This window comes from Serinus canaria, chromosome 10 (assembly GCF_022539315.1).
Source record: "Serinus canaria isolate serCan28SL12 chromosome 10, serCan2020, whole genome shotgun sequence".
Taxonomy (NCBI): Eukaryota; Metazoa; Chordata; class Aves; order Passeriformes; family Fringillidae; genus Serinus; species Serinus canaria.
This window is the reverse complement of record NC_066324.1, coordinates 19,057,095-19,069,141: the sequence shown is the minus strand read 5'-3', so window position 1 is coordinate 19,069,141 and position 12,047 is coordinate 19,057,095. Positions and strand designations below refer to the sequence as shown.

Here is a 12,047-nt window from a genome sequence, read left to right as displayed (position 1 = left end):
TTCTCCATCCCATAACCTCAGCAGCTCTACACGCTGCTAGACAGCTGTCATTTTATGTAAACTATTGAGGTAGCCTAACAGAACCAGAAAGAGAAGAAGTGGTGATTGAGCTCTGTGCTTACTCTGCCCCCTTAACAGGATTCTTGAACATCCAGACACAACCCACTGGGTGTTTCTGCTGAGTAAAGGAAATACCCTGGCTGGATCAGTATCATAGGGGCTAAACTGGCTAGAAGAAGCAAACAGTTAAAATTGCATATTTGCTCTGCAAATCCAAAACACTAAGACAGCAGCTTCTGATGTAGAGAACCTGCCCAAAAACATGTTTACCAACAACTTTACAGCCTTAACAGTCTTTGCATGGTACTACTGCTATTTGAAGTCCTATTCCCTCAGTACCTGCAGAGCCCTGAAGCACAGTAAAAAAAGACTCAGGCTCTTCTAGTTTACAGTACCCACAAAAACATCTGGTGGCAATCAGGAGCCAGGGCAAAGGGACTCCATTCAGTGGGAAGGGGGAGGAAAAAAAAAATCACTTTTGTGACACTTAAGAGTTCTAAAATGTATGTCAAAGAACTAGGATGGAAGCCCAGAGATGAGCTTTCTCTTCTTACCTCTATCACCTGCTGCCCATTTGTTTCAAGGGAGCCACGTCTATATCTCAAGTTGCCCTATCCCATTTATTTTTAACAGATGGGGAAAGTAGCCACCTGCCTCGAAGAGCAAGAAATTAGTCAACATCAGAAAGCACCAAGCTGCTCACAGACGACTGTAAACATAACTTTCAAGAAGCTCAGACACAGCCTTTCATCAAAGCAGAAGTCTCATCTCTGAGGTTTCAAAGAGCACTTTTCCTGTTCTTTTGGCAAGTTGATATGCCACAAGTCTAATGGCATGTGAAAGAGCTCCTGACCTTTGGGACAAGTGACTGTAACAGCAGACTGCAGACACTGTTTCCTCATTAACACAAATATGACAACAGTGATCTAAGTGGCTTCTTGCCTGCTCACCTCAACCAAAGGCCTACAGCGAAGGTGGGTTATTTCTCTGCAGTAAGAATTACTATCAGAACTAACTGCAATCAAAGCAGTCCCAAAAGCAGATAAACACCACAGCACAAATCCCGAGCACAACAACTTCAGCTCTTACTGCTGGCTTACCTGGTAGCTGTGACTTGACAAAGAAGAAATAACTCATCAAATTCAGCTGGCAAATAAGGGTGCACAATCGTCAGATCTTTTATTTTATTGTTTAGAGCAAGACTTATGAAAAAGAGCATGTTGTGTGGAAACAAAAAGCCAAATTTCTCTGCAATGGAACACTCTCTACTGAATATAAAAGTATTTATAGGAAGTCACACAATTCATTATCTGATGGGTCATGTCTGGAAACAAGAACACCAACGCCTGTTTATTTTACCATAAAACCCCAGAATCTTACGTCTTACAAGTACCCAGTAAAACAAAGACCTGTCCCATGACCACAGAAGTAACTTTCCACAACAGTTAACTGTGAAAACTGAAAGATCCACTTAACAATTTGCCTTTAATTTAATAAAGTTACTTTAAGGCAAGTGAGAATCTGGTCATAATAGTTATTAGACTTGCCTGGTTTGCACACACATTTTCGTCTCTCAGTACTAAAACATTCGCTTTTACATGAATGTTTTGACCACCATGGTGTTTAAAACTTTTATACAAAGACAAAAAAGGCAGTAGAATTTGCCTTCCTTAAACACAAATGTATTATTTCACCCGAAGTGTTTCAATATGTAACGGTTCAGTTGAATCTTGATAAGGTATTTCAATTCACCTAGAACTGCAACCAACCCAACAAAAATGAACCTCCAGCACTCTCCTGTACGTGAGTCATAGATGCCAATATATTCAGATCCTTCGGCAAGTTTAGGCCTTAAACTTCTCAAGAACCAGAGGATTGTTACCACGTCACACAACACTGAACGTTTTATTCAGCTTCTCTTCCACTCATATAAAAAATATTAAGCCAAACGAATTTAAGGGGAAAAAAGCCCACAGAAAGGAAAACCTTCAAAGCCCTGGGCAAGCAGCAGACCCTCAGCTCGGACACGGCTGCTCGCAGCCCTGACAAGTTTAAACGCACTGTTATGATAAAACAGCCCTTCGGCGACAGAGCAGGGCTCTGCCTTACCCCGCCACGACGGCGACACCGACAAGTTTCCCGTGGCTGCGGCCGCCTTGGGCTGCCCCGCGGGGGAGGCCAGGCCCGCCCCAGGCCGCGGCCGTGTGGCGCACTCGGTAAAGCGCCCGCCCGCCGCCTGCTCCGGGCTCCGCGCACGGCGCTACCGGCGACCCGCGAGCCGCCGCAGGGCCAGGCCGGGCAGCGGGACCCCTCTGCTCCCCCCGCCTAGCCCCGGGGCTCGGTGTCCCCTGCCCCGGGCCCGGCCGCCCTTTGTTCCGGCTCGCGGTTCCCGGCCCCGGGCCGCGTCCTTTCCCCGTACCCGGGTCCCCCGGAGGAGCCCCCGCCACGCAAGAGGAGAGGCCGGGGCCGCCCGCCCCTGTAATTTTTGTTATGGTGGCAGCGGGGAGGGCGCCCGGCGCCCCTGAGGAGCGCCCCCCCCCCCGCTGAGTCACCCCGGCGGGGCTGCGCCCCCTCCCCGCGCCCCGCGGACAATGGCGAGGGCGGGCCGTGCCCGGCCCTCCCCGCCCCGCGCGGCCCCCGCACCGTGATGTTGCAGTGGATGGTGAGCGGCGGCGGCGGCTGCGGGCTGGAGCTCGGCGGCGGCGGCAGGAGCACAAACTGGCAGTGGAGCTCGTCCAGCTTCCAGGAGACGATGCGGAAGCGCTCGTGGTCCTTGTCGAAGATGGACTCGAGGAACTTCAGCTCGGCCTTGAGCCCTGACACCGACATCCTGGCCTCATCTCCGGGCCCGGGCCTGCGCTGCCGCCGCCTCCCTCCGACTCAGCCGGCCCGACCCTGGCCCCGGCCGCGCCTGCAGGGCGGAAGATGGCGGGGCCGGGGCAGCCCCAGCCGGCGGGGCACAGCAGAGCTCCCTTTGTACCGGCCTCCGGCGCCCGCTCGCTCGCTTAAAAGGGCAACAGCGCAGCCCGCTCCCCTTCCCTTCCCTTCCTCCTGGCGGGCCGGGCCAGCCGCGCTAACCGCCCCGCCCTCGCCCTGCCCTCCTCCCTCTAGCCCGGCCCCGCGCCCGGGACACGCGCACCGGGGCCGGCCCGCGCCCCACTCCTCCCCCGGGGCCGCCGCCCGGCCCCCCTGGCCCGACAGGGCTGACCCACAGCACCTGCTGGCGCTGCCCGCCCGCTCCGGCCCTGCCCGGGCACTGCCTCCTGCCCCCGGCTCGCAGCCCTCCGGTCCCTCTGCCGAACCGCAGGAACCCCTCGCCCCTGCTGCTCCTCCTCTCCCACCGCTCAGCCCTGCGGAAGGGCACGCGGTATTTCTTCCTCACCGCACTTCTGTTTGGCTGAGAAAAATCTGCAGCATTTGATTTGCACTTGTCGTCTCAGAGTTCCGTCAGTCCTTCAGTACTCCTCGGGGGTCAGTCGACTTAAGCCAGGAATTCCTGTCCTGACGTTTCTGGCGGATCCATACCCATAAAATCTGCTGTCAGTCGCTGCAGGCTGGAAATGAGCAATAGAGGCCAAGAAAAATTGGTTCTACTCCATTTAATCTCCCTTATAATTGTTTGTACAACATTTTTGTCCCCAGAAAAAGCATCATGATGCATGAAAGCATCGGTGGTGAAGTGAATACTCGCTACATTCAGCGATTAAGGGGATCTGCCCCTTCCTGACACTGGAAATACCATCTCTGCACCTTTATCTGTCCCTTCCCCTCTTGATTTTGCATATAGATAATTGCCAGTTCTTTGGGAATATGGAGTGGCTCTCACGTGGTGAGAAGTGTGGTACAAGCGATGTTGTGCCGTGTCCTTCATGTTTCCCAACCAGGTATTAATTAATGCAGTACACACATAAACCTGAAACAGGGAACTGCCTTTTTTAAAATGGGTATTTTTATAGATCTTTAATTCCAGACAAACTGGCAGCACTTCACAAACCCCAAGCTTCATCTTGTCAAGTGGTGAGAACTCTAATCTTGATCCAGAAAAACAGTTATGCACATGCCCAGCTCCAAGCATATGGAAGTCTTACTGATTTGTGGGCTTGAGATTCCTACCCTTCCAGCAAAGAGAGCTGCAAAGAATAGGACTCAGGAAGGATTGACACTGGTTAAATGCTCTGAATGAGATACCAGAAAGTCTGCAGGATTTTTCAGCTGTCATATGAAAGACTGTGATTATACAGTGTGTGCAGCTCAGCTCCTCCAGACTGGCTGACCTATTGCTTAGACTGCACAGGCTGCGAAGTGAACCCAGAGTGGATATAACTGTTGTGTGTCAATACATCAACAGGCAGGGCAAAGAACTTCAAGAGATAAGGGGTGGTTTTAGTATAGGGACAAACTAGCTATAAATAAGCCGCCAAAAATCACTATACCAATTAGAAAGGGAGGACCTGGAAGAGCCTCCCTATGGGAACCCCAGAGACAAAACCAAACAAAGCAGACTTTGTCAGGCATTGCATGGTGTGATGCATGAAACAGCAGAGGAATGAATTTGGTGACTCAGCCCAATTTCCCTTGTACAGTAGGATTTTGGCCTGGAATGCCTCACTGCAGCAGTTAGGTGAGTAGGCTTAGCAAGTTCAAACCGCACCTTCTGTCACACCTTACCAGACCTGCCTCTGTCACTGCCTCTGCTCTTCCATCTTCCTTGTCTTCTCATCTACCTTCCCTCTCCTCTGCCTTTCCACTGAGTGTGACACCACACTTTTTTTGGCAGCTGCACAGCTGAGGTTTGTGGATGTGCTGGCTGGGAGGACACCCTGTCACACTGTCTTCTGAGCACCTGGCAGGCCAAAAAAATTGTTTAATTGGCCAAGTGTGTTCTGCAAACCTGGTCTAGAACTTTCCCCAGCTCATTCAATCTGCCTTTTTGTTGCAGGCTTCAAGAAGTAACCTGCAGCTGCACAGCCACCACTTCTCTGAATTCTTCTGCCTTTCTCAGTATTTAGTAGGCATTGTGCAAGCTGAATTAGTTTCTGTGATAAGACCTTGAGGACACATTGGGGCTGTCTCCTCTTCTGGAATTCAGAGGCTGCTTCAGAGGTGTTAAGAGCTGTTAGACATGGGTGGCTCATCCTGTTTCTTTCTTCGGGACTTGCCATGGGACATTGACATGAATCTCATGTTGGTCATAAGATGATTCAGAAAAGCCCAGAGTTTCCCAAAGACCAAAATGATTGTACACAGGGCAGGACCTGACATCTCAGGTTAATAAAGGTCATGAATCTTGGTAGAGCCCCCAGATGCATTCTGTCAGATTCCAGTAGTTACAGTTGCTCTTAAGTTCTTTGATCTATATTGTCTGTAAGCACCATTGTTTTCTAACTTGCATCTTCAGTGTCACGATTACCTCTCTCTATTATACAGCTAGGTTGCCTCTCCCAGGGGCTGAACTTTGGCCAAAACCCTGTTTTGAAGATAATATACCTTCATAAGCTTCTTTGTTTCTTTTTCCTCCTTTTTATTTAAATATAGGAAATTTTGTAAGAATCTTCAACTGAAACTTTCAAACAAAACCCAGCAGATTCCTCATTCCATTCTTGGGTAGAACAAGGAGACAAACAGTTCAGACCAAAGTTGTCTTTCCCCTCAGCATTTACTGCCAGTCCTGTTTCCAACAGATCAGATAGGCATGTCCCTGGCAGGACAGAAAGGCCAGCAGCAAGGGGCAAAGGGAACTGAAGCAAAGATGAGATCAGAATGAGCCATTAAGAAGGAAATGAAGTAAAATATAGGATGAATGGGCTTTGATGAAAGCAATAGTTGTCTGTCGAAAGAAAGGATATTCCAGAGCACAGATGACTTTCAGTTTGTGTTAGTCCTTTTCTTCCTGTGAATGCCTTTTCCAGGTCTGCTGTATTTCCAGCTTTACCCCTGAATGAAGCTCCTGTACATTCACTTGAGTGTGCCTAACAGAAGATTGATTTGCTTCTCTGAGAATAGTTTACAGTTTTGTTTTTTGATCTCACTTCTCTCTTTTACAGCCTAGCACTTAGAAAGGGGTCTTTCTGTTTAATTCTGATGTCACTTTCCCAAAAGAAATGTCAGGCACCAAAAAGGAACTGCCATTTCAGAAATAGGGAAGGCCCAGATCTTTTGTATCCCCGAACCTCAGCAGACAGAAAAAATGAAGGATAAAGTTAATGAGATGGGAGGAAGTGTAAATTGATTTTACTGATGGATGATGCAGTTTGATAATAGCTGATTCCCAGTAGACTCTTGAACTTTTTCACGGATAGCAGCAGAACCTGAGACTAGAAAAGACAATATCTGACACCCATAAAGAGAAGGAGAAGAGAGGGACCCTACCTGAAACCTTGGACAAAGGCAGAAAGAGTCAAGAGGATCCTGCTATACCAAGATCCAAGTCAAGCTGTCCTGCTTGCCAAAGCCAGGCTTTCACATCATTCTGAGCTCACAGCACCAGTGTCATTGCTTCAATAATGAAGTCACCTTCAAAGCATTGAGAAAAAAACACACAGCAGTGCATGAAAGCTGATTAAATGGCCAGTTTCAAGAAGCATCATGTGCAGTGGGTGAGGGATTAATTAGGCCCTCAGACACCAATTTCCCTTCTATCAGCTAAGGAATGGCATTCCAAAACCAATCTATCCTAGAGTAGCTTGGGACAGAGAGGGATACTTTTGCCCAGATGTTCAGTAATAGGTGTCAAAGAGATGTCTGCAGGCACTCAAATACCATGGCCATGAATTTAACATTAAAAAAACCCCAACAAGTTGCATGGTTTTACCCAGGATGGTCAGAGTAGTTTTCAATTCCAGTTCTTCTGAGTCCATCCCTGTGGTGGTCAGCAATGAAGTAATTTAGGTCCCTTCTTTGGAGTGCTTTGGCTCATCCACTGAGGAGTGTTTGTAGTCCTGTACAGGAAACAGCAATAGCTTGTTGGTGGAGATCACGCTACTGTTTGTGGATTTCTGTGTAGTTCTGGCTGTACTTTCATCCATGGCTGAACAGTGAATATTTCTGAACTGTCAAAAGCTGGATGGTATCTGCAAAGCAAGGTCAATGATATGTTCTTGTTCTACATGAAAGTTGTGGGAGTTAATTTATTAGAAGAAAGGTGCCCCAGGAAAGGCAAGCCATGCTAATCACAATCTTCCAATGCTGCAGATGGGGTTTAAAATCCTCTTTGTATATACAGCAGAAATCAAACTCCTTGTGCATGCAGTGGGAAAACACACCTGGTTCTCTCCTTAATGGCTCACACGGCCTCCTGAAAACAGATTAAAAACACATCTCTGAAAGCACTAAGGAGCCGTGCAGCCAAATCTAAAGCATTCCATTTGATAAAATAAATGAACAAGCTAGAGAAAAAAGGAACATGTGACATCATTTTTCCAAACCCATCCGGGTGAGGGAAGCAGTAGTTGTGTGGAACTGTTCAGAGCAAAGCAACACACCTTCCCCTGACTCCCTAGGACCTGCACCCCTTCCTTGGGATCCACAGGCTCACAAGCCTTGCAGGGCTCAGCAAGCTCATCCTCCCTTGCCATCACAGCCTAAAAGGGATGTTCAGGAGCAGAGGTTGGATGCCAGGCTCAGTCCTGCTAATACCTTTCTGCCTGGATTGGGAGGCATGGGATTGGCCAGACCCCCAGCTCAAGTGCTCCCAGGGCTGAGATGCAATCATAGCCACAGCTGAATACTCAGCCCCTCCATGCCCATTTTGATAGGCAGGTTAACTTTGTCTACATTTAAAATATCAGCACAGGGCATCTGAGTTGGCAGACACTGACGTGAACAGGGCAGGTCACAGTTATTGTTCCAGATTCTGCAACCACATCACCTAACATGGAAAAGACAGATCAAATGCATCTCAGCAACCCTACTGTCCACAGCTTCTCATTTACCTTTATCTCTTTTTGTAGGCAAGATTTTGGGGCACAGAGTTATGCCTGGGACAGTACTGTTCTTGTTCAAACCCTCAAGTGCTGCCTTACCAGTGTCACACCAAACCAGGTGTGACAGGATGCAGCCTCATTTGATATGTGGGGAGGACAGACTGGGAGCTAAACCAGTGGTTTTCAACCATTTCCTGATTTGGAAATCATGAGTGTCCACAGGCCACAAGTCAGGGTCTACCAAAGCCCCAGTATTTTTACATAATCTGCATCTGCTAAATTTAAAATATCATATGCACAAAATTGAGTTTGGTAGATACAACACTGTAAAAAAGATAAAAACAACCCCCAAAAATCTCAAGAACGGCAACAGAAAACCACAAAACCAAACAAACAAACAACCCCCCCCCCCAAAAAAAAAAAAAAAAGGCAGTGAAGTACATCTGGAAATTTAAGCCATCTACCTTTACTGGTGAAAAAAGGACAGAAAATATAAGATTTTTTTTTCCATTATAAAGCTGACTTGAAGTCATCTTTCCTCAGAATGACTGAGAAAAAATCATAGAAAACATCAGTCTGAGAATCAAACGTGAGACCGAACCTCAGAAAAAGAATGACCATAGCAATTACTTTCTGTAAATCTGACTCTTTTTCTGCTGGAAATAAATTCTAAGCACAAAAAGCTGCTGAAACAGGTAAAGGATAACAGACTCAAGCAGTTATATGTGCCCTGGAGTTTATAAGGAAGGGAACTTCATAGAGATTTACAACATCAGTGAGTAAAAGGAAAGGAAGAGAACCAACATACTTGGCTTTAAACCAACATTTGGAAGACTGAATCACAGAATTCTGAATATATCTTATTCACATCTTTTTTGACATAACAGCACCCACATAATTTGAGAACTGGCTTAAGAATTGTGAAAAAGGAATAAAAATAGCAAATAACTGAGCAGGAAAAGGTACTTAGTGTGTTTGAAATGAATCATGGTAGTGCTGTGTTAGAGTTCAGACCAAGACTTTAGTGGGATTTAGAAGAGACTGTAATTGATGAAATTATCAGATGACAGAGAGAGACATTTTGAATAGCAATGAGGATAAGAAAATAATTCCAACGGGTGCAGAAAAATCAATTTAAAAAATCATGTCCTTGATCTATAAAGCCACAAACCTAGTGATTCCTGCTGTCCTATAGCTTGCATTTTTATATCACCATCACACTAGATCTCACTTGGGTCCATTCTATAATACCCCCACACACACCTTCCCAGTTCCTTCCCATGCCTCCACACTTCTTACTTTCCAGAGGATTCTCCACATTTCCACCCACAGTTACAACCTGGTTTGGCTCGGGGAGGCAGAGCAGATGCTGTGGCTGGTTTCAGAATTTACCCTGCTTGGTACATTCTATTGTGCTCTTTACCTAGAACACTACAACTGTGATCTTGGCAGAAAATTATCAAAAACCACAGCAGAGTGTGGGACAGATTTCTGATGTGAGACCTAATAGCATTAAACACCAGAGCTAGATTCTCTGATGCAGCCAATGTCCATTAGGATACTCCTTTACACACCCCAATCCTAGCCCTGGCTTGCACTCACTTTAGCTCCAGGCACAACTAAGCAACCTCAGAACAACATCTGTGTGACACCTGCAAGAATGCAGTGTGGCAATGTACTCACCGAAGTGGTTTTTTTTTTTCCTAGACAAGAGTCTTAACTTGTCCACTATCTGCTGAGATAAATCTGATTTATCTGGCTTGAAGAACCAGTCTCATATAAACAGTTTTAACTAGGGAATAGTCAAATAGGAATACACTGTCTTCTCACAGGGACAGGGGGAGAGGAACAGGGCTGGAGGGAAGGAGCTAAAGGACCTTTATCATCCCCTCCCTTCATTAGTACATGGTCGTATCATGCAACCAAAAGTACAGCGAGTTGTAGCACAGCCCCGCCTTTATGTTCTGGCTCCCCAAATCTGCAGGCTGAGAGCACAGTGTAAGGATTGTTTCGTTCTGATGCAGAAAAGTTAAATTAAGCTGGGAAGAAGGAAACATGAGCTGAATGCTGGCCCAAAGATTCCTGCCACTCTGACATAAGTGACCCTAGAAGGGTTGCTTCCTCGAGGATGCAATGCCATAGGGCAAAAGAGCTGCCAAGAGCGGCCACCAAACCGGGCCAAGGGTGGCCCAAGGTGAGCACGGCAGGGAAGGCCAAGGGAAAAGGCCGCGCTTTTACAGCGCCGAGGCGGCTGGAGCGAGCGGAGTGCGGGGCAGCGCCGGGCATGAGGCACTGCCCCGGCCGGGTGCCGAGGGCCCGCTCCCGGCGTGCCGGGCGTGCCCAGGGAGCTGCCCCGTGCCGGTGTCCCGGGCGTGTCCCGGGTGTGCCCAGGAGCCGCCCCATGTCCCGGTGTTCCGGGCGTGCCCAGGAGCAGCCCAATGTTCCGGTGTCCCCATGTCCCAGTATCCTTCTGTCCCGATGTCCCGGTGTCCTGATGTCCCTCTGTCCCCATTTCCCGATGTCCCCGTGTCCCGGTGTCCCCATTTCACGATGTCCTCATGTCCCGGCGTCCCTGTGTCCCGGTGCCTCCTTGTCCCGTTGTCACTATGTCCCGTTGTCCGCGTGTCGCTCTGTCCCCGTGTCCCTCTGTCCCCCCTGTCCCTCTGTCCTGGGCTCTCCCCTCACGGCCGCGTTGCGCTCGCACCGCGCCCCCTGGCGGGCGGTTCCCCTCCAGCCCCGCGGGCGCTCCCGGCCCGGCCCGGGGAGGTTCGGGCTCGGCCCGGGGGGGTTCGGGCCCGGCCCGGGGAGGTTCGGGCTCGGCCCGGGGGGGTTCGGGCCCGGCCCGGGGGGGTTCGGAGACGCCCCGGGGAGGTTCGGGCCCGGCCCGGGGGGGTTCGGGCCTGGCGGGAGGAGCGGGTGCCCAGCGCCCACAGCCACGGGCGGTAGAGGAGGGCACTGGCGCTCTTCTGTGCTCCGAAATGGATTTCACGCCTTCAGGACGGTCAGTCGCTTTTTGTCCATCACCTCCGATGGACTTCAGCGAACACTCGGGAGCACTAGGAATTCTTAGACTGAGAGGAGCCGTGTAAAAACCACACTTAAGCCCCGTAAGTATAAAATAGAAAAGCAGCTTACTGTTCCCTTTCCCTACCTTGTTTTCAGCTTAAATTAATTACATTTATACAGTATTATTAACAATCTGGACTACTTTCCCTTTGTGTGTCTGCTGGTGAATATGGCTGACCATAAATCTTTACTCATTTTTTGGTGTGAATCATGCTATTTTATAAAATGCTTCTATGGATGAGATTCTTTTTGTCCAGGTACTCTGAAATCAGCAGAATCAACATCACACTCATCAATTTATCTTTGTAGTCATACAAATGCTGATACCTTTTTATCCAGGCAAGGAGATTAGTCAGGAACATTTCTAAACCCTTTTTCCATTCACAAAATTTAAACTTTTTCAAGAAGGGCTTTTAGAAATACACAGTCATTTACCAGCTGGTGGAGCTCAGTAAATAGCAGGAAGATTTGTCCACAAACATCCCCTGAATTGGAAGAGAGTTGTGACTCAGCCACCTTTATTAACCTTCTGCTTTAATTTCCACAAAAGCTGATGCCTGTGGGATATTGCTGCTTTTTTATTTCTGCTGACAGGAAGCATTACAAATGCACTGAATTTACTGTGGAGTTGCTACCACCTCAACCTACTGAAGTTTTACAGAACAGGTTTCCTTGGAACAAATATAAATGTATAACTTTATATAGAAAAGTTGTAACAGATGTGGGTAGGCCCAGTTATCAAGTGCTGAAATTGGTCAAAGCACTATTCCATGTCTATAATGAGATCAAATATGAACTATAAACCACCTAATTCTATAAAGAACCTACTGAGCTCCAGTGGAATCCTGCCCGTTGAGCCCAGCAAGCCTGGAATGAGGCCCTGTCTGCAGGGGAACATTTAATCCCTGAAAAGGCACCCCAGACATTTCATTTGTAGTGTGATCTGGGGGGAAATAATGTAGTCAATGTCAATGAGTGAAATATCATGTTTATTGTAAA

At 48.1% G+C, this 12,047-nt stretch overlaps 1 protein-coding gene across 2 annotated transcripts in view; it reads right to left on the bottom strand.

The window, feature by feature from the left end:
* UBE2Q2 (ubiquitin conjugating enzyme E2 Q2) overlaps positions 1 to 3,140 on the bottom strand; it is a 47,752-nt gene extending 44,612 nt beyond the window's left edge. For both annotated transcript variants that reach the window (XM_030228284.2, XM_050978390.1), the window contains exon 1: positions 2,704 to 3,140. In XM_030228284.2, coding sequence (XP_030084144.1) covers positions 2,704 to 2,889 — 186 coding nt within the window. In that variant the 5' untranslated portion in view covers positions 2,890 to 3,140. The remainder of the gene's footprint in view (positions 1 to 2,703) is intronic.
* Positions 3,141 to 12,047: the final 8,907 nt, after the last annotated feature.